Genomic DNA, 23,802 nt, shown 5'->3' with positions numbered 1-23,802 from the left:
TTCGGTTACAGAGAGAGACCTATCACTGACGAATCCGTTATTATGACCGATTAAGCGTGCAAGTTTTTTCCATTACTGACCTTTATGCATCCAGCGATTATATTGCATGCGATCGATCATCTTCGGTATAGTTTCCTCGCTATGTCAGTTAGAGAGATCTCTCACAGACATTCAAAGGCGATGTTGGAGTTGATTCCTAGTACCCGTCAACTGCTATTCCATGAAGAAAATCAAAAATGAAAGAGGAGAACATGTTTTCGTAACAAATACGTAAATAACACGGTTGTTAACTCGCTAGAAATAAAAGCTAAGTAAACGATCGCTTAATGTTAATACTCTACACTGAAATTAAATCAGAATGCGATACATCTCAAGATATGGCAGAGCGCATCATTGATTCTGAGGTTAGATGATATTTTCTCGCATTTGGTTACATTTTGGACAGGCTATTCACATCTAAATTTATAGTGAGAAGGTTATCACTTTCCTGCTGGCGCTTGGAATATGTTTTCATGATGCATACAGGACGGACTAAGAAAACTGAAACATTTGCCACAAAATGTGATCGGTCATCTTCGGTACTGTATCGCTTTCTCGCTGTATACGCTTGCAAGCCCTCTCCTAGAGATTCCAAGGTGATGTCCTAGTCGATTCATAATGCCCGTCGACTGCTGTTCTTTAAAATAAGATTCAAAATTTAATAGGATAAGTTTTCCTAATAAATGCGTAAACAATATGACCAATAACAGTTGCTAACTCGTTAGAAATAAAGATTGAAGTAAACGATCGCTTAATTTTTAATGTTATATACTGAAATTACGTATGAATGTGATACACCAAGGTATGGCAGAGTACATCACTGATTCAGAGGATAGTTTATATTTTCTCGTGTCTAGTTAAATTTCGGAAAGCCATGTCATTTTGTAGCTAGCAGGTCATCATTTCTCTACGTGCGTTAGGTTAGGTGACACTGTTTGAAGAAGAAAACTGGAACGTTTGCCACAGAGGCCTGTGGAGTGATACTATAACTTTTTAGAATGAAATTAAACATACACTTTCACCTAGTATCAGATTTCAAAAACTAACAAACGAGCAACCCATAGCATGGATATCATATGCAAAAGCACAAGTTTTGAACAAACTACCGTTTCATACAGATTTTGAGGTATGTGGGCTTTTTGCCGACTTTTACGAAAAATCGGATATAACGACAATCTGTTATCACGAGTAAATTTTTCGCCACTACGAATTCTCGCTATAACGGACTTCTACTGTGTATTAGACATGTTTACAAAATTAATAACTGTTTCGAAAGAAGGCAGTTTGTGTTTAGGAAAGGTTATTGCGCTGAAGCTCAGCTTGTAGGATTCCAGCAAGAAATAGCAGATATCTTGGATTCAGGAGGTCAAATGGACTGCATCACGAATGACCGAGCATAGTCACAATGCCAGATTCCTGCTCTATAATGTTCAGAACAACAACTTAAGCCTTCTGCTGACAATTCGTATTACTGTTTGAACTCAGCGAGCTGACGACATTTCAAAGTATTGTGGGTTTCGGGCTGTGATATAACAGATGGGTAACAGCAAAATAATAATAATCCTGAAAATAAGCTATGCACAGTTTTGAATTTTATCACTGTAATAACTGTTCACTGAATAAATCCTACAAGAAAGAGATAGCACAGTAATAAGAAGAACGACAATCCTAATCACAACACCAATAAATGCTTTCATGAATGAAACACTTGGGAGAGGGGGGGGGGGGGGGGATACCATGATGCATTTTTTGCCCTTTTAGTCCAGGGTGTTGCTTTCTTCTTATTTGTGTTTCCCTGAATACAAGTTTCATTCATAATTATCTCAAAAATCTCATTATCAAAGAAAAGATGAAAATACTCTAGTGCAGGGCCTCTCAAACGCCCAAAATCTCGCGCGTGCAGATCGAGGCGCAAGAGCTCCGTGCACTGTGCATCGGTGCCGCTCGGCATGGCTCGGATCAACACTTTGTCTCTGGGCTACTCGGCTAAGCTCGGCTCTACTCGTCTATACTCGGCTCAACTCAGCCCGGATTGGGAGCGCTACTGCGCAAGTGGGGCAGAGGGAGACAGGCGGGGCGAGCGAGACAGGCGTGAGGGAAGAGAGATTAAGTGCTATTGCTCCAAATCGAGGAGTGGGGGGTCTGCACTCTGGTTAACCAAGCCAAGTCGTCTTTTGCACCGTGCACAGTGCATGCACCACACGCATGCACCCTGAGAGGCCCTGCTCTAGTGGATCGGTATCTTGATCAAAATATGATGGTAATATCGGCCCCTGCTGAATATTATATATTGGAATCCTAGTTAATGAGCCAGATCAAAATTACTCGCGCTAGTCCAGGCAGCGCCAGGTGTATGTGCACTATCATGTATATGATCACTTGTGCCACTCTTGCATTCACTACTGGTGCCGGAAGAAATCTAGGGATATTGACCTTCACTGTCGCTAAATGAGAATTCAGACACTTTGCTGCCACTTTCATTAACTATCTCATCTCTTGTGATTAGTTTTCTTTTAACTATTTTGCCAAACACGTGAGGAAAAATGGAAAATATGAACCGCAGTATTCTGCAGTCACGCACGGTCAACGAACTCGACTGATAACTCGCAAAGAAATATGCGTAATATAATCGTAATGCCACCATTCAGTTTTAAATGTTTGTAAGTGCAGCTTATGTTTTCTGTTGACTATGCATTGTAACCATGAAAGTTTGTTTTGATGGCTAGCTGATCACAAGACTCGGCCGAGGGGTGACCGGTTACTATCTGAATTGTTACAGAGGAGGGGGGGGAAGTCAGATAAGTATAATGGAACACTAATTATTTTAAAGAAAGTTTATTCATGAAATAAAGTCAGATTTCAACATCACCTCAGCACAGCAGTTATAATGAGTACTTCTCCTTGGGACGGAATTGGCCCTGATACATTGCGGGTCACAATGTCTGCTTATGGTGCCACCGTCTTCCAAGCCGGTCTTGAATATCTGGATGGTCTCGAATATCTGTGAGGGCTGGTTGGTCTAGGAGCATTTGTAGTCACGGTTGTAACGTGGCACTGGGCATGAAATAGATCCAAAGTAACTGGTCTGCACAAATGAGATAATAGTTAGTAGTGGTCAGCACTCGATTGTCTTCACAGTGGGATTTCACTAATGAACACAGTTATTGCTGATTGAGTACTCAAAATTAAATCTATTATGTATCAGCCACGGAAAATAATAAGTCACTTTATCAAAGTTATATATGAGAACTTCGGCTGTATAGTGATGTAGAAAATAAAATTATTCCTGTTCCAAACTTTACACAGTTCAAGTTCAAATTAATTCTAGAAATAAATGAAACCAAAGAATTTGTTCTGGGATGAATTTAGTCCCATTCACAATTAAATAAAGAAAACACTGTCCTTTCAAAAACCGTCCTGGGTTCAACACAAGAAATGTTAACTGTACCAGTTTTTTTAACCACAGTTCTAAGGCTATGTTCTATCGTGAACACGGTCAATTGGAAAATAAATCCTAAGTTCGATAGCACTGTTAGATTCAACTACTTGTGTCAGTAGCTTGTAACATAAACGTATAGTTTGTCGAAATGTTCTAACACCTTGGTAGAGAAATACTGTCACAAAATTCAATCACCTGTACAGTTTGAAATACTGAATTACGTCTCGCTATTAGCACAGGTTTATCACTTGTTAGGGTTAAATGCAAAATTATGTACAGTTTCGAAGTTTAACGAACGACAAGGTTTTTCCAGTTTTAGCATTCAATGTTACATCACACATCATTCAAATCCTATCATCTCTTGTAATTTAAACATCAAATTACATTTAAGTACTTGGTAGCGTAATATCATACTAGTTCAAATCACACTGTTCTTGTAAATAGTTAAACACCTAAACTGTTCATGTCTCAACTCATACGCAACATCTATTAGCAAACGCAAATGGTACTGTAATACTTCTAAGTCTTGTAGATGCGTTGTAGAATCAGAGTTCAGTAGTACGCGAAGTTAAACTTTCAACGGAGAGTCGAACTGGCGACTAGCATCACGGCAGTAGAATGACAAACAGTCGACCGACCGGTCTCGACTGTGGCACAAGGTAGACTGGCTTGACAAGCGAAATGCCTGCCTATTTATTCAGTATCCTCTGGGAATTGTAATTACTAATATCTTCTGTAATTTTTAACAGATCTTCTTGAAACTTGGGGATTATGATTATAAAAAATTTGGCTACACAGTGATTTGGTTAATTTCTTCATATCATTAATCCATTTGGAAGAAATTAGCGATGGAAAAGAATGGAACATTCTGTCTGACGTAATACAGCCTTGATCAAGTTACCCAGTTGTGACGTCTCACTTCCCCGCTGCTCGCAGCTGACACATTTGCAGGGGAAGCATGTTCGGCGGGTAGCATACCTCCGCATACATCAGGGACTGTGATTGAGAACCGTGTTATGGGTATAGTGTGTAACTATTTGAACTCAAAGAGCCAGTAAAATTTCGAAGTATTGTGCAAGCCTATATTTGGGTTTCCGCCTGCGAGGATACGGACAGGTAACCATATATGTGTTTTCGCCTGGGAAAGTTTAATCACAAAGAGTGCCTTCCCCGAGCTTACATACAACACACGTCAATCTGGCTGGTCTGTAATTATCCGCTTTATGTTTATCAACCTTTCCTTTGTACTCTGGGGCTACTCTAGCAACTCTCCATTCATTTGTTATAGCTCTTTCATGCAAACAGTAATCAAATAAGTATATCAGATATGGTACTTTATCCTAACCCATCCCCTTTAGTATATCTCCAGAAATCTTAATTTCTGTACTTTTTTAGTACAGGGTCTTTCACTCAAGTTGGGGCCGGCTGGCGGAGCGTAGCAGGTAGAAAGGCGAGCTGAGGGTCAGGCGAGCACATGGCAACGCGGAGCTGAGACAGTTGCCAAGCAGGATTTGCCGAGTAAAGTTGACTGTTATTTCGTTAAGTTATAGGTTTATAATGTGTGTACGTGTTAGTGATTATTGTTTACGACCCATGTATGTGGTTGTTGTTTAACTGTTATTGTGTTTAAAAATGTTATAACATGTTATTGCTAAGTGTTAAAGCCTATTGTTTCAATAATGTCTCAAACTGTGTACACATTAGAACAAAATATTTTCATATACGACGCATACGTATTGACAAATTCCTGTAGAGAAGTTAGAAGGCGGTATATGGGAAAATTCCCAGGTGCGATCATTCCAGGTAGAGAAACTGTAAGAAGACTTGGGAACAAATCTAGAAGCACAGGTTCGATTCTCGATAGAAAGCGAAGATTAAAAAGTTGCGTGCTTACTGAGGAGAAATTAAGCGAGGTAGGGGAAAAATAAACTCCGTTGTCATAAGGCAACAGGAATAGATGAAAATAGACCTGAAATGGTGAAGTATAGTGGGAATGCAGGGATGAAATGGCTTCATAGAGTAGTAAAATTAGCGTGGAGTGTTGGTAAGGTACCTTCAGATTGGACAAAAGCAGTAATTGCACCTATCTATAAGCAAGGGAACAGGAAGGATTGCAACAACTATCGAGGTATCTCATTGATTAGTGAACCAGGCAAAGTATTCGCTGGCATCTTGGAAGGGAGGGTGCGCTCAATCATTGAGAGGAAGTTGGATGAAAACCAGTGTGGTTTCAGACCACAGAGAGGCTGTCAGGATCAGATTTTCAGTATGCGCCAGGTAATTGAAAAATGCTACGAGAAGAATAGGCAGTTGTGTTTGTTTCGTAGATCGAGAGAAAGCATATGACAGGGTACCGAGGGAAAAGATGTTCACTATACTGAGGGACTATGGAATTAAAGGTAGATTATTAAAATCAAACAAAGGCATTTATGTTGACAATTCGGCTTCAGTGAGAATTGCTGGCAGAACGAGTTCTTGGTTCAGGGTACTTACAGGCGTTAGACAAGGCTGTAATCTTTCACCTTTGCTGTTCGTAGTTTACATGGATCATCTGCTGCAAGGTATAAAATGGCAGGGAGGGATTCAGTTAGGTGGAAATGTAGTAAGCAGTTTGGCCTATGCTGATGACTTGGTCTTAATGGCAGATTGTGCCGAAAGCCTGCAGTCTAATATCTTGGAACTTGAAAATAGGTGCAATGAGTATGGTATGAAAATTAGCCTCTCGAAGACTAAATTGATGTCAGTAGGTAAGAAATTCAACAGAATTGAATGTCAGATTGGTGATACAAAGCTAGAACAGGTCGATAATTTCAAGTATTTAGGTTGTGTGTTCTCCCAGGATGGTAATATAGTAAGTGAGGTTGAATCGAGGTGTAGTAAAGCTAATGCAGTGAGCTTGCAGTTGCGATCAGCAGTATTCTGTAAGAAGGAAGTCAGCTCCAAGACGAAACTATCTTTACATCGATCTGTTTTCAGACCAACTTTGCTTTACGGGAGCGAAAGCTGGGTGGACTCAGGATATCTTATTCATAAGTTAGAAGTAACAGACATGAAAGTAGCAAGAATGATTGCTGGTACAAACAGGTGGGAACAATGGCAGGAGGGTACTCAGAATGAGGAGATAAAGGCTAATTTAGGAATGAACTCGATTGATGAAGCTGTACGCATAAACAGACTTCGGTGGTGGGGCCATGCGAGGCGAATGGAGGAGGATAGGTTACCTAGGAGAATAATGGACTCTGCTATGGAGGGTAAGAGAAGTAGAGGGAGACCAAGACGACAATGGTTAGACTCGGTTTCTAACGATTTAAAGATAAGAGGTATAGAACTAAGGGCTGGTTTACACGGGTAGAGTAGCGAGGCGAGTAGAGTAGATAGTAGAGTAGCCACGTTACTCTACTCTACCACTGTCTGGTAGAGTTGACACTTGTATCGTTCATACGGGAGTAGTCATACAGTAGAGTAGACTAGTAGCACCATGTCAAGACGCAAGCACATCGTAGCGAAGAGTTTAAAGACATTTGCAAACATATTAATGCAAGAGGTTAGTGAAGCATTAGAAGAAGAAATGAGGGAAGAAGGGAATGGGTAAGAGGCTGGCTTAGGAGAGATACACTCGGGGCATCAACATTAATTCTGAGAGAACTTGCGACAGAGTATAAAGAAGAATACAGAAAGTGTATGAGATCGAAGCCTGATAACTTTCAGACACTGTTAGATGCTATAACACTGCAAATTCAAAGACACAACACAGTGATGAGAAATTCAATAACACCGAGATTTAAGCTTGAGGTGACTCTGAAGTTCTTGGCCAATCATAATAGCCATCAGTACACTGTAAATCACGCTGGCGTAGGCCTAATTTGTAGTAGCTTCTTTGCCATAAATACCCCAATTACTGATCTATTTATATAATTCGTTTGTTCGTTGCTTGTACGGCCCAGGTGTAGAGATTACATTTCAAGACCTGACATTGTACTGTAAACAATAATTATTTTGGATATTCCAAACAAAATATGAAAATTATTCTATTTGTTGTGGACATTACTGTTATTGCTTAAAATTAATGGCGTTGTCAAGCGATACGAGGTAGAAGATCCCTATGTATGTTATTAATACGATTAAAGTACACAGTCCTGCATCATTGTCTTAAACACCTTGATTTATGAATTTCATTTTCCGTATTGAAGATAACTTAAACACGTCGAGACACATGATGAACACGCTGTGTAACACTGCAACTTGAGAAACCCTCATCTAAAGGGACAATCCAGCTGACACTTGTTTATATTTGTTGTTGCATCTTCGAAACTATTATAGGTTTAGGTATTTTTTAAATCCTTCTTCCATCGAAATGAGGGAGGTCTGTTCTCCATTATAGGACAATACACCTGCATTTGTTTAGCCTCCAAAGGTGCACCTCCCCTTGATATCACTGAGCTATAATGTTACGTTGTGGCTTTTAATATTCTTCTTTCTTTATTAATCTGCTCACCCTCCAGGGTTGATTTTTCCCTCGGACTCAGCGAGGGACCCACCTCTACCGCCTCAAAGGCAGTGTCCTGGAGCATGAGACATTGGATCGGGGGATACAACTGGTGAGGATGACCAGTACCTTGCCCAGGCGGTGTCACCTGCTATGCTGAACAGGGGCCCTGGTGGGGGATGTGAAGATTGGAAGGGATAGACAAGGAAGAGGGAAGAAAGAGGCCGTGGCCTTAAGTTAGGTACCATCTCGGCATTTGCCTGGAGGAGAAGCGGGAAATCACAGAAAACCACTTCCAGGATGGCTGAGGTGGGAATCGAACCCACCTCTACTGAGTTGACCTCCGGAGGCTGAGTGGACCCCGTTCCAGCCCTCGTACTACTTTTCAAATTTTGTGGCAGAGTTGGGAATCAAACCCGGGCCTCCGGGGGTGGCAGCTAATCACACTAACCACACCACAGAGGCGGACGGCTTTCAGTATTACCTTGCAAATTATACTTTACTAAACCACTTAAGAGAGGGAGTGTAGATGTCGGCGGCACCACCTCCAGACTTCGTAGATTTATGAATTTTCGTCAGTTCTTGGTTGTAGGTACATCGTATTTTAAAAAAAAATGCTGTTTAAGTTCCATAAAACCAAAACCCTCTTTACCCATTTTCGTAATCAAGTCCTCTTCCGCCGCCCATCTCATATTTTAGTTTCTGTAAATAATGCTGTTTATGTTCCATAAACATTCTTTTTTCACTGTCAGGTCTACAAATTTGCATGTTTCTTCTTCCGTACACTTCATTTTGCCACCAAATGCACAAAAATGCTCAGTTTACTCAGCGGAATACCGCCAGTACACACATGGAATAGGCGAATGACGCGTCAACTGAAAAATCGAGCGTCCTCAGCCTTCTTCGCCAGCTCTCGGAGCTCAGCTCCGGTGGAGGGGGAAGGATAGTGGTAGAGTTACTTTACCACAGCGGAAACCCACTCTACTCTACTGCGTACTAGCTACTCTACTTGCTACTATCCGAGCCGTTTACACGATGCTAGTAGCTCTACTATCCACTCTACTCGCCTCGCTACTCTACCCATGTAAACCAGCCCTAAATGAGGCGAGAACACTAGTTGCAAATCGAGGATTGTGGCGACGTTTAGTAAATTCTCAGAGGCTTGCAGACTGAACGCTGAAAGGCATAAGTCTATAATGATATTGTGTGTATGTATGTATGTATGTATGTGTTTTGGAAAGAGAAGTCATAAAATATGATGAACATTGATGGCCATGCATAAATTTCTTTTCTGTAGTAACATTGTTTACAATGAAGACTTGCTCTTTGAATTTCAGGTGGTTTCAGTTCTTGTGTAACAGATAAAAAGTGGCCTAAAATTGGTCAGAAGATGGGGTTCTCTGGTACAAAAGGTCTTGGTATCCTGTTGAAGAACCACTACGAGAGGATCCTGTATCCATATGATATCTTCAACACTGGAGATGTTCTAGCCCAGCTGGTAAGAATATATTAATTACCTTTCCCTGAGTATTAGGTTGCTTTTACGTGAGCAGATTAGGTTAGGTATTGCTTTTGTTACATTCCTATGTGGTAAAATGAGAGGTGGGCAAAATGGATCTTCAACCTTATATCTGCTATGTGTGGGGGGAAAACTGTTTTGAGTGCTTTGTGCTGTTATTTGCTATGTGAAGAAACCCTGAATGATAGTGGAAATGGGGTGAGAGAAGTATGGTTTGCAAGCGATGCTTTGAAAGAAAAAAAATTGCCTGTGAAAGTTGTTCTGTGGCTATGGTAAAGACTAGTGTCGCAACATAGCGACATCTGAAACGAAGGAAAGATATCCGCAGAGTGAATGTGTGTGGGCAGGGCATCCTGCTATGGACCATTCAGTCAGCGATTCAGTGCAGAGCCTCGATCAGCGGTGAATAACTTGACTCCCTAAAGGGACCAACAGCTTCGTATGGATGAGTCCCTTTAAGTGGGGTGATGGTCCCTTGATTGGGGGAAATGACACCCAAACCCATTAAGCTACACCTGTTCTCCATGTTAGGAGTGGCTGCCTCCCATACTGAGGAGGAGGAGGAGCAGCAGCAGTGTAGGAAAATGGGCACCTAGGTGTCAACAACAAGGACATTATGATTGCATTGGAGAAGGCACTATTTTATAATTACCAGGAAAATTCTATAGAAAGTCTCAATAGTTTCAAATTGGTACTCCATGGTAGGACCCCCAGGCCAGTAAGTACCCAATGTGCTACTGGGGAACAGCAGCGGTTATGTACGAGTAACCTCCGATTGAATGACATGCATAGGGTTGCTAATGTTGTCCTTGATGAAAGGAAAGATCTGCACTGTGTGGAAACACACTATATAGCCCTTGTTGGTGCTGTTTGAGGATCCAAACAGAATTTGACCATATGACCTAACATACAGCCTATACAAAACTTTAGAAGTACTGGACTGAATATAGATGGGTACTTAGTAATACTGTACTAGTGACAGTGATGCTAATTCCTTTAACAGCATTATTGCTTATTAACAAGAGAGCATTTGTGGTAAGTAAAATGATGTGTAAATTTTTGTGGTATAACAAGATAAGACAAAAGTTATAACTTGTTGTATTGAAGCAGTAAACACTGCATCATGGAATGTTCAAAGAATGAGTCAAGGGAAACTTGACATTGTTAAGCAGTGTTCTCCTCAGAAAGTTTTGTCAGCCGGGTGGTAGGAATAAGTAGCCAGGTGGGGGAATACTACTTCAAAAATGCATGATAAAATTTCAGTCTGTTCCCCTTAGGCACTAAAATAATATCAGAGAGGTAAACTTTACCTGCAAAATTGAACTATTTCACTGTTGTCACGAACAAGACAAAATAAGACATTTCTTTTTCTACCATTACAAAATTGAAATTTACTTTTTGCATGATGCTTTAGGTATGTTGATTCTTCTTTCCTTGTTTGTGGCTCAGTTGTCTGCAGCTCTTACATAATTGAATTCTGTTGAGTCTTGTCCCTCTAGTGAAATCAGCATCAAATTGTTGAGTGTGGTCTGTTTCATACAATTCCTCAAACAGGTTTTAACTCTCTTCAGAGCTCGAAATTCCCTTTGACATTCAGCTGTACTCACAGGTATGGACAGACCATTAGCAGCTAGTCTTGCTAAATTTGGAAAAGATTCCTTAAGCTCACACGTCGCAAACTTCATCATTATTTGTTTAGGTCTTAACCTGATGTAGGATTCTCCTTGGAACATTTTTGATGCAACAGACCACTCCAGTTTAGTGCTATTCTAATTTATGACTGGAGGGCTTCCCATTTCAGAGTAGAAATCAAGAAGCAACTCAGAAGCTTCATTCTGATCTTGATGTTTTTGCATTAAACACACTTGAAAAGCAGGAAATGATGGGCATATATGGAAATCTGTGTTCTAGATGTTGGATAACAGTATCTATGTACTTGTCATGAATTGTCTTGAAGGTCACCACATCGACATCTGAATAAGTGATGTGGAAGTCTGACCATTCACCTGCAAGATGGTGATTGAGACTTTGAAAATTATTTCCTGGAGTGTCTTTCAATTGTAAGAACACTGAGTTTTGTGGCTTTTAAGATTGGCTCAGTTTCTGTCAAGTCAATATCTGGCATTTGTCAAGCTCTAGACAATGTGCACTGAAGAGGTAAGATATCTGAAAGCATAATAATTGCAGCTAAGAAATTGTATGTCTTCATGCACTTGTTTAAGCCTTCAGCTGTAATGTCATTCCTTTCAGTGACCTCACTCATGTGCAGCAACAAACACTCACCATAGATATTTTTAGAGACTGTACAGCAGAGTCATGAGACAACAATGTAGTATCACTGGCCATTTTTAGTTTAGTTTGAGGGCTGTCCGTGATATTCTGGATTTCAGTTAAACCAGCCATTCTGACTGAGGAATTTTGTAAAAAAAAAAAAAAAAGAGAGTTGTCTTACAATATCATTAAACTTCACTAAATAAGGCACTTCAACTGCTGCCTGGGCACTAGCAAGTGCCAGTCTGTGGTTTATGCAGTGACAGTTTATCATGAGTCCATTTGTTTTTCTCTTAGCAATGGTGCAACTCCCTTTTGCTTACCACTCATGACAGCTGTCCCATCAGATCCTAGACGTACCAAATTACAAGTTTTTAACCCTAAATTTTACAAGGACTCAGCTCTATAGCTGCAGTCGCTTCAGTGCGGCCAGTATCCATTATTCGGGAGATAGTAGGTTCTAACCCCACTGTCGGCAGCCCTGAAAATGGTTTTCCGTGGTTTCCCATTTTCACACCAGGCAAATGCTGGGGCTGTACCTTAATTAAGGCCACGGCTGCTTCCTTCCCACTCCTAGCCCTTTCCTGTCCCGTCGTCGCAATAAGACCTATCTGTGTCGGTGCGACGTAAAGCAAGTAGCAAAAAGGTGTGACGTAAAGCAACTAGCAAAAAAAAAAGTTTTTTTCAAGGGTTTCAATTAGTTTATTTGTTATGGTCTCAGCTTTATCATCAGTGATGTTGCAGGTCGACGCAGAACTAACATTAACCTCTTTTTCAAGTTGGTTGACATATTTTATGTAATGTACACAATAAGTTGCTTCGGTATGGAAATGTCTGTAGATTCATCACACAGAACACTGAAATAATGTGTTGAATGCATGTTCTTTAATATTTCACATGTAATTTCTGAAACTATAATATTAACACCTGCATTATTCTTTCTGAAGTATAATTAGCATTATCACCAATATTAAGATGCTTTAAGTATGTACAACCCATAGACTTGCAGTGTTTGAGCAATTTTCCGTATAATGTAGTGTGTGGTAGTTCATCTTTTGCCACCCAATACATTGATCTTAGGGCTCCAAGAAAAGCATCTCTCTGTAAATTGTATAAAATAGGAACTGATTTTTATATTTGCCCAAGTCCAGTTTCTTTGTATGCATGTTTTTCACTTACGTTTGAACAAGAATCGGTATGCAGCTTGCGTTGTTCATGGTCAACTAAACTCCCTTTCGATGTCTTGCACACGGTATAGTCACCCAAGTCACTTCCTTCTTTGTCGGTTTCTCAAAGAACTTTTTATACATGTGGAACATAACACATCATTTTCCTTTACATCTAACCACGTAAATATCTTAAACCAATCATTGCTAATGCCCGATAAGTGGTGTTTAGAAGAATGTTCCACTTGTGGCTTTTTATTTTGAATACTTTCCACTTCACCAAATGATCCAGCCTCAGTAATGTCTTTTTTTTTTCTTCTCGGAAATCTTATCTGCTGTTGAATTATTACATTTACTAGGTTCTTTCTTAAATAAACTTACAAGAGTAGATGTTTGACTAGATATCCTGCTCATTTTGAGAACACAACATTTGGTGTCAAGAACATGAAGAAATGAAACAGGCAGTTCAGTTTAGATCATTTCTGCCAGAAATTGAAAATAATACCAATATTCGTGATGAATTAGTAAGTAAAGCACAAGTGGAAACACATTAACAATAGTTAAAATGTAATTAAATCGGAACTATAAATCAACTAAAGTCCAATGTCAGCAGTAAAAGAACACTGAACAAACATATTTGCTGCGAAAACAACTAAGTTGGTACAACTGAACACTAATACATACTCTATTGATTCCTGTGCTTCATAATCGATTGTAGATCGATATTTTCCGTCAAAGTGGCTGCCGTAGCAAATTTGTAATACCAAATAATGTATTAAAAGTATTTGGTAAAGCGTTGTGATGAGCTAGCGATGGAGTGGAGTCGAGAAAGTCATGTCTCGAGTCGAATCCTATGCCTGGAAATGGACACTGCTCTGGAATAGAGTCCATGGGAATACGCGTCTGTATCTCTGACCGTTCGTAAAATTACTTGTAACAACTAAACTAGCGGGAATGAAATCGTTATATAATGAAGGGAATGTGTTTAAAATAGCGCTTAATGACTCCAAGACAATGGTATGGTTCAATATATGCGAAGTACATATATTTCAGATCAAGAAAAAAATAATGAACGCAACCCCAAACTCGGTTAAATCTTATTTTACGATAATCTCGTTAAAGATTAGTGTGGTATTCGCCTTACCACTTCATGAAATTAAGTATTGAAGGACTGAATGTCGGTAATTTCTCTGTAGCTGCTAGTGATATTGTTGCCCGGCTGAGTGACTCAGGCGATTGAGGAGAGCTGGCCTTCTGACCCCAACTTGGCAGGTTCGATCCTGACTCAGTCTGGTAGTATTTGAAGGTGCTGAAATAAATCAGCCTCGGTAGATTTACTGTCACCTAAAAGAACTGTGGGACACAATTCCGGCACCTAGACGTCACCGAAAACCGTCCAAAGTAGTTAGTGGGACGTAAAGACAAAATTATTATTAGTAGTATAACATTGTTAATGACTTCACCAAGTTTGCTAGGAGGATGCTGGTACCAAGCATCACATTGGGATGCATGACTTAATAATGCTGCTGCGCAGACAATCCTCTCCAATTGTTCCACAAATGTTTTTCTATATTGAGAGAATGTAGTTAGTTTTGTGTTTTAGAACACAACTAATATATCACAGTTACTATCTCATTCTTATTATGGTCTCTAACGATCCTGGCCAATATTATACGGTGTATTTCTTCCATTTGTATTGCATGGAATTTGTTACAATTATTATAAATTCAAGTATTAACAGAATTTTGAACTTCTAGTGTTCTACTGCTCGTTCATAATCGCGTATCATTGGGCTTGCCACTCCGTTGCTGTGGAGTGTCGTATGGGTTTGTGACGTTATACGGAAACGAGCTGAATGCTTGCATGCTATTCCACGCTTATCCAAGAGCCACTAGTAAACAGTTTCACAGTATTTATATTTTAATTTGAAACAACCAATGACAATATGTGTTCATGTTGTGTAACTAACACATATCTAGGTTCTGTTAGCAGGGCGGTCTGTAGAAACAGCTGGGCGTTACGCCCATTAAAAAGGTCCTAGGGAGAACACTGTTAAGAATGAAAAAAATATTATACATTAATCCGTTTGTTATTAGCCAGCTGCACTTGACAGGGAATGGCTAATTTAATTGAAATGACTTTGTTGTCATTTCCAGAATAATAAACTAGAATGCGGAAAGGTGTACCGTTCATTCATTTCAGTATCCAATTCTGATAACATTTGTCATTGTGTAGCAACAGTTATGGCTTTAGTATTTGCAGCCATAAGGTCTTCTTTTGAACATTTGTCATTCATCAAAGGGCAGACTAGCAGATGATATGGCATGTGTGAGGTACCGCATTCGCATTGCTCATCGTTGTTGAGCATGTTTGACTTCTTCAGGTTGGTCTTGCAGCGTCCTCAACCTGTTCAACGATTTTCAAATTCCATATGGCAAGATGTGACATGGTGCCATTTCCTCTTGAGTTTGGGATGATCAAGTCCTTGATTTCAGTCTTCCATATCTTCATACATACAGCTTCTTGTGAATCTCTGAGGGCTGTTGCTCCCCTCGAAAAGATGCTTTGGTACTCAAGTCTCTTTCGGGCTGGTTAATGGCCAAAAAAGTGCATGTCTCGAGTCAGCTCCTTGTGGTTTCTTCTCAGATGCCGCAGCTGCATTCTTTGGATATAAGGTGGAAAAAAAAATGGTGTTGGTGTAAGACATCCAGACAAAACCCCTTCAAAGCTGCATCCACCTCTTTGGAATGTGAAGAAGGAGGCCAAACTGGTGCTGCATATTCAGTAGCTGAGAAGCACAGTCCAAGAGTTGAAGTTCTGAGTGTGGTGGGGTGAGCCCCTCATGTCCTTCCTGTTAGACATCTTAGTATGTTATCACATGAAGATATTTTGCTCTTGTTCATGTAATGCTGCTTGAAAGGATCGAGTCCGGTCAGGGTTACATGATGAAGATATTTTATATAAAGCAACGAGGGAGCGTTTCACCTTGACAATCTTCAGTGTCCTCTTGGTTTGTTTATTATGCAGGTGGAAAGCATAAACTTTCATTTTGGTTGGATTTGGTTTCAAATTATTTCTTTGCTAGAATGTGCAACCTTTTCCCCAAGCAAATGACAAAGAATTTTGTACTTCAGTAAAGATACTACCTTGTGGGGCTACTGCAGTATCATCAGCATAGATGAATCCCAAAGTACTTTTTGTGGTCATTGGTATGTATGTTGTAAAGCAGTGGTGGTAAGACACTGCCATGTGGTAGTCCAGTCTTCTGCTGGCACGGACGACTATTTTCTTCAAGGAGAGATACATAAAACCATCTATTCTCAAGGAACGTTCTTATCAGTGAGGTCAGCCTGAAGTCTTTGATGAGTTCATAGATCTTGCAAAGTAGTTTGTTATGATTACCCTTACAGGACCAGCTGATGGTGTATTGTTGGATGGTCTTTCTCGCATGGATTGTCACACAGACTAAAAAGACGAGACGGCTATATTTCGTTGATGGAATAAAACGAAAGCTGTAGGCCAAATACTTTAGGATTTGACTAATATGACACCATATTTAGTGTCTTGAAGACCTTATGGGACTTTTAGATTAAGGTGTGATTTAGTAGAGAGTCAAAGCACGAAATACCAAGCAATTGGGCATGCAGTTTGGGTCATGTAGCTATCAGCTTGCATTCAGAAGATGGTGGGTTTGAACCCCACTGTTGGCAGCCCTGAAGATGGTTTTCCATTGTTTCCAGTTTTCACACCAGGCAAATGCTGGTGCTGTACCTTAAGGCCACGGTTGCTTCCTTCCCACTTCTAGCCCTTTCCTATCCCATCGTCACCGTACGATCTGCCTGTGCCGGTGCGACTTACACTAGTGGACATAATTCTGGACACTTTTCATAATGCAATGCATTTGTATGTTACTGACCTATTTATTTGGCGGGTGATGGGGTTATAAGAAAATTAATGTATTGCATAAGTAATATTTGTGGCATGTAATTGTATTTAAGGTTGAAATTTGAAATACACAACATCACGGGCATTATGTGAGTATGGCATTAATTCATTCCACAGTATAAAACAGTTTGTGCAACATAACAGTTGATCAATATTTTGTGGGGAATCCCTTGCATTTTATTGCTGCTTTGATTCTGCGAGGCATGGAGCCAACCAACCTTTGAAGATCATCTGTAGTTATGACCTTGGACCAAGCTTGGATGATGGTTTCAACAAATTCCATTTTATTCCTTGGATTTTGGTGCAAGACGAGTACTTTCAGTCTGGCCCACAAGTTTTCGATTGGGTTTAGGTCGGGGCTGTTACTTGGCCATGGCAAAACACTAATGCAATAATATTTCAACCATTTCATGCTCAGTTTTGTAGTGTGGCATGGTGCACCATCTTGTTGAAGGAAGCACTGTCTCTGATGATGAGGAAACAAATCGTTGATTGAAGGTAGCAGATTTTGTTCCAAGATCTCAGTCTGGTATCTTTGGGCATTTAGTGTACCATCTATCACATGTAGTCGACCAACACCATGACTTGTCATGCATCCCCACACCATCACACTGACTGGGTGTTTCATAGTAGCCGTTGAGCATTCTGGTAACAAATCTTCGCCAGGTCGATGACGCATGTATTTGATACCATCACTTCCAAATATTGAAACACGTGTCTCATCACTCCAAATTACCTTTGTCTAGTCCATATAAGTCATGTTCTGTGTTCCAGAGCCCACTTCAAGCGTTTCTCCCTTCGTTTTGCATTAAGATAAGGCTTTTTCCTTGGCCTCCTGGCTGGCAAACCATTTGCACACAATTTTCTTCGGACAGTTCTGGTGAAAAAAATTAGGTGTATGGCTTTTCAGCCGTTTGCTCTATTAACCAGCGTTTCGTCTTAGGTCTGCTCTGTTGGTGGAAAAATATCTAATTCCCTCCATGGGAACTTAGAATTTCCATTCAGTTCTGGTGACTCCAGATGATTCCAGCACTTCCTTAATCTGTTTTGAAGTACGCCGACGGTCTTGTAACGCAAGGCGGCAAATTCTTCTTTCATCTTGAGGATAAAGCTTAGGTTTTCGTCCAGTTCTAGGTGCAGTATATTTTTTTTTTGCTATTGGCTTTACGTCGCACCAACACAGATAGGTCTTATGGCGACGATGGGACAGGAAAGGGTTAGGACTGGGAAGGAATCAGCCGTGGCCTTAATTAAGGTTACAGTCCCAGCATTTGCCTGGTGTGAAAATGGGAAACCACAGAAAACCATCTTCAGGGCTGCCGACAGTGGAGTTCGAACCCACTATCTCCCGAATGCTGGATACTGAGTGCACTTAAGCGACTGCTGCTATCGAGCTCGGTAGGAGCAGTTTTAGTACTGTTGGTTATCTTATAACCTTCCCACACCTTCCTTACACCTGACTTAGTAGCACCACCACCCAGTCTTGCTGCAATCTCTTCAAACGTATACCCTTCATCACGTAAAGTTAAAGCCCTACTACTTTTAGATGGTGACCAATCAATCCGTTTCTTGGGCATAGGAATCATTCTTCACTGAAAGGACAGCTAAAAAGGTGAAGAAATGTTCATTCACACACCAAAATGAAAGACTTCTTCAGATCTCAGCAAGAAGCATGCTAAAGCACACCAGTCACTCAATAATCCGTGAATGTTACTAACAATGACATCAGCTACAGTATACCATATGATGATAATGGGAACGGGAAGGAAACCTGAGCTCAAGAAATGAATAAGTTTTTTCCACTCTTTTCTCATCGACATTGGCATGTAGCAGTGAGAGTAAAATTGCAGTTTAAAAATAAAAAAAAAATGCACGTTACTAAGTTGTCATAAACAATTAACAGTGTTGTGCAGTGTCATAAACAACTTAAAAGGTATGGTCAAATGTTCCACCTTTACAATACAAAAAATGTTTTTTTATTTAATTATTTAAATAACATTTAAAAAATAATGGAACATTTTTCATCTACCTTGTAGACATCATCAGCAGAAAAGTTTCAAGATTAAGCACAAAGGACAAGGACAAAAACACATTAAAAATAATTCGGACTGCCGAATGCGTTGGTTAAAATGTTCAAGAATGTGCTGGAATGTTCTGAGCACAACACTTGAATACTGTTAAAAGTGAAATTAAAATATTGTACACATGAGATTGTTCAATAAAATTGGTATTGGAGTCCTCCTTAACTTGATGATGCTGTGTTGACGTACAGTTTGCTGATGCGTCGGTAAGACCTTGATGATGTTTAGTTCCAGTAGAATGAAGACGATTGATAAACATATGTTAAACATGAGTGAGGGTTCCAGTAAAATGATATTGTGTTTGTCTTATTGGCGTGATGATGTTGACAATTCTTGATAAAAAAAAAAGTAGGCGGAATATCTGATCGTGATTTCATAAGTAGAATGTGCAGCGGAATGCCGTTCTCGCCTACCCAAGAATGGCTAGCTCAGTGTGTGTGGATGTTTATGGCCTTTCCTATCCCATCATTGCCATAAGACCTTTCTGTGTCGGTGCAACGTAAAGCAAAAAAAAAAAGTATACTATTTACCAAACATTTTTAGTGTATATATAAAATATTGGAATGGTGGAGAGAAAGGACAAATTGGAGGGGAACCCTATTTCCCCCAACTGGTGTCATCTGGAAAAGGGGAATTGGTGGTGATGAAAAATATTATGTTAAAAAATTAATTTTATTCAAAGTGTCTCTGTTTACATGTCATAAGGAAAAGGGTTGTTTTCTGAAGACTTTGAAAAAGGAATCGTGAAGAAACCTTTCTTACAGTACAAGTTATATATTTCTGAAAGATATGTGAAAAATATGCCCCATATACCTTGGTCTTCTTCACTACACCACATGCCAAACAGCTGGTCTTAGGCTTGCCCTCCTTCAATATACCCAGTCCTAAAAGGGTTTACAGTGTTGTAAGCAGCAGTCAGATCTATGAAAGCTACACCAATGCCTTCAAAGCCATCTTCTGTGTACTGAGTAAGGTTCAGAATTTGTCCACGTCGCGATTTGCCTCATTCAGAGCCTGCCTGTTCAGGAAGCAGCTTGCTATCAAGAGAATCAGATACTGTGTTTTGTTGAGAAGCAGTCTATCTAGCAACTTACAGGTGTGAGACAAGAGTGAGACTGGTTGAAAGTTCTTCGGGCTGTCAGGAATCTTCTCACCGAGCGATTTGGCCGTGCTGTTAGGGGCGCACATCTATGAGCGTGCATTTGGAAGATGGTGGGTTAGAACCCCACTGTCGGCAGTCCTGAAGATGGTTTTACGTGGAAATTTTTATACCAGGCAAATGTTGACCTTTCAAGGCCACAGCCTCTTCCTTCCCACTCCTAACACTTTCCTATCCCAAGGTCGCCGTAAGACCTATCTGCGTCTGTGCGACGTAAAGCAAATAGCAAAAAAAAAGTGTGAATGGTCGATACGTCTGTTATGAACGAAATCTCCAATACAGCATGTCGCTCGACCTTACGTGCTGGAGCGCATAGCAAAGGTGTATGAGCCAGCCTGCCAGCCGGTTGTTGTCTTATGATAGCTACTATGCATTTAACAGCACGGGGCAATAAATCTCATAACAGATGGTGTTGTTTGTTTTCAGCCCTTCAACCCTCATAAATCCCGTAAGCATTTTAATGTATATACTGTGTTTACTCATGTATTAGACCCCTCGTATTAGACCCAGTGTAATTCGTCAGAGAACAACAATGATTCCGCTTCGAAGCGGGTACAAGCCTTACTGCAGCTCTGATGATGTCCCGCAAATTTGTGAATAGTTTCGTCCGTACAATCCACGCAATGAAAATCGTCAAAGTCATGCGGTACATTTGTGTTTTGTAGTTAAGAATGTCCGCCAGCATAATGGTTAGCACAGTTAGCTGCCGTTCTCAGGAGCCCTTAGTTCGATTCTCAGTACCGTACTGCCAGAGATTTACGAATGGCAAGAAGGTGATACCCGTTAAAAATGGTACATGCCTCCCCTCCACCAGGGACATGTCTAAAAAGAGCTGCACCACATCAGGGTGAGGAAATGAGTTTACTTTAGTTCAGAAATATTCACACTTGTTACTATTAATATAGCAGGCGAGATCATTAACAAAATGATCGTTTATTATATTGTAACTTGGGCCAATATAGGTATTTTTATGTAGAGACGTAGGTTTAAAACTTGATTAAAACAACCCAATCATAACGATTGTTTTACTCGCCAACATGCCTAACAAATAATGATAATAGTAATAATAATAATAATAATAAGTTTACATCCCGACTTTTAACGGTCGTCTGAGTTGCCAAACAGAACATACTATGCGTTAATTAAAAAATGGAGACAATGAACGTACGAAATTAAACATTATGTTGATAAAACGCATTACCACCACACCTGTAGATATCCGTAAATGCGGCAAACTTTCTTGTTGTTTATTTTTATTCTCTCCATGGTGGGTGGAACTTCTGGCACCATCCGGGCACTTGATAGCATACATAACCTAAAGAATGCAGTTTCTCTCTTATTTCATTTAGAGCTGTTTAGGTAAATACTGATGTGATAAATGTAGAGAACAGTCATGAAATATACTTAAAAATAAGGGTCTAACTTTCACCAGCAGCATTTATGCATAGAATGCTTCCCGTCACTATGGATTACATTCGGAAATACAGCTCGTAACGTACGCTAGTTATCAGCTGGTGGTTTGGCACGCTTTGTACAGCATGGCTTTATTCGGAGGGAGTGGTTTCTGCTACACATTCACCAACTGAGAATATCAGAGACCATCTCCAGAAACCATCTGGGAATAGATTCTCTCTGTTTGGACCCTATAGTCGGGAACAAAACTATTTGTAAACGTTTCAAAACGATGGGACTTCGAATGTTATCGATTGCAGTGCAGGGCTAACGAGATGGCAGTGACGACATGCCGGCATCAGGGAAGATGGCGGCACAAGCCGGTAATTCACATTAAAGAAATGATTTTACTGTGCTGTAGGCCTACTGCTCAACTGACAAGAGACAAATGACTGGCCGTTAAATTCTTTTGTATCAATATTGCATAATATGATGATACTCTTATCCCTTTTCTCTGTGGAGTCGAGTATGAAGTGAGACGAATCTTCGTAGTGAGTTTTTACGACCATATTCCCTTCCTGACGTCAACCTCATCAGAGGAATTAATGAGATGAAGCGAATGACTTGTAATGAGTACCTAAAATGGACTATATTTACTTCATATGTAGGCCTAAAAGTAGTGTTCACCATTTATTGTCTCTTTACCTTTAGAAAGACTGCCTTCCAACGAAAATAGCCAGTGTAACTCAAATACATTCATAAGTTTGTTAAAGAATAGTGTAGAACATTTACATGTACAATTTATAGCTCTTTATACCCTGGAAGTCATGTGTTCACTGCACAAAATTTGAGGTTATTGCATATTGGACCCTCTCCCCCTTACATTTTTTGGCTGTAAAAGTGTAAAAATAGTTGTCTAATATGCAAGTAAATACGGTATGTTGTATGGCATTCCTGGTATGGTGGTATCTGTTTGAAAGTTCAGCTTTTCATTCAGTCTTCTGTTTCAAAAGCAAGTCATAACACTCATTCTTGCTATCATGCAGTTTTTGCAGTAATATTTATTTGGTGTATTTAGTGTTATGTATTTAAATTTGTGCTTTTAACCATTGTCATTCAAGGAATGCAACGGGTAGTGTAGGCTTTTCATTAAGCAAAAATAATGAGTGGTACAGTATACAGTAAAGTGTACAGTATTTTAATCCTTCTCATGTCATAAGTCATCCTAGAAAACGCCTTGTACAGAAAAATCAAGTGGAAAATAAATGTGTCCAGGATAAAGAGAAATACAGGGGAAGATTATTCAAGTTCATAAACTAAAAATGTTGTAAGTGCAAAGGAAGTAGGGTTTCCTTGTCTTGAGTGTTTGTTTCAAGAAAGTGGGTCGAGATGAGAGTGATGAAATATTTTGACAATTTTTGGAAATAGGGGATTTCAGTTTACAGAACAGCTATATAGAGTAAATAAACTAATGGCAAGTGTGGATGTGAAGGCAGGCTTTCTCGCAGATTGCACACAGTAATTTATAAAGTCATTAATTTAAATAAGTTACAAAGTTTGAGCAGTAGTTTTTTGGAATATTCATGGTTAGTGTGAAAAAAAGACTGTATTGTTCATGGCAAAATTGTATATTTGTTTTTTATTTATCTATTCACATTCATTTTATTAATTCATACTAGTTTATTTATATAGTATTTATTTCCATTTGCAAGAAAACAGTTTTGTTTTTAACATGCATAAATGCATATCGTACATTTGGAAAAGGTCACACACAAAATTATTATTCAAGAACCTAGAATATTTGTAAAATTGTATTTTATAATTACAGTTTACAGTAGTAGTGCTTGCTGGTTCATTTTTGAACAGTGTACAGTATTTTAATCAAATATTTTAATGTGTATGTAGATGTTTCTCTGTTATACTTACCAAAACTTTAAATGAGTTTTTCTCGAAACTAGCTTTTGGCACATATGCCTCTGCTATTTTAATCGCCTCAATTCTTTTCCATTAATTGCCACATGCTGAAGATTGGGTCCGCTGTAGATCTTCCACTTCTAAAGCCATCCTGTTCCATTTGCAACTCTCCTACCTTTATTCTCATTCTCCTCTCTAATATCCTTTCCTGTATTTTTGCCACTTGTGATAAGAGCGTGATTTCCTTATAGTTGTCACAAATTTCTTTTTCCTCCTTAAAGACTGGTATTATTATTATTATTATTATTATTATTATTATTATTAGATGCAAAAAAGACCAGAAAACTGATCACGCAAAGCTCACTTAGAAGTTGTGCATTTCCTTCTTTGC

The 23,802-nt window shown here is 39.6% G+C and overlaps 1 protein-coding gene across 1 annotated transcript in view; it reads left to right on the top strand.

The window, feature by feature from the left end:
• Positions 1 to 23,802, top strand: part of LOC136864226 (lysine-specific demethylase 5A) — an 843,789-nt gene that overhangs the window by 51,769 nt on the left and 768,218 nt on the right. The window contains exon 4 of the mRNA XM_067140948.2: positions 9,302 to 9,462. Coding sequence (XP_066997049.2) covers positions 9,302 to 9,462 — 161 coding nt within the window. The remainder of the gene's footprint in view (positions 1 to 9,301; positions 9,463 to 23,802) is intronic.

This window comes from Anabrus simplex, chromosome 2 (assembly GCF_040414725.1).
Source record: "Anabrus simplex isolate iqAnaSimp1 chromosome 2, ASM4041472v1, whole genome shotgun sequence".
NCBI lineage: Eukaryota > Metazoa > Arthropoda > Insecta > Orthoptera > Tettigoniidae > Anabrus > Anabrus simplex.
This window is presented reverse-complemented; position numbering and strand designations above follow the sequence as displayed.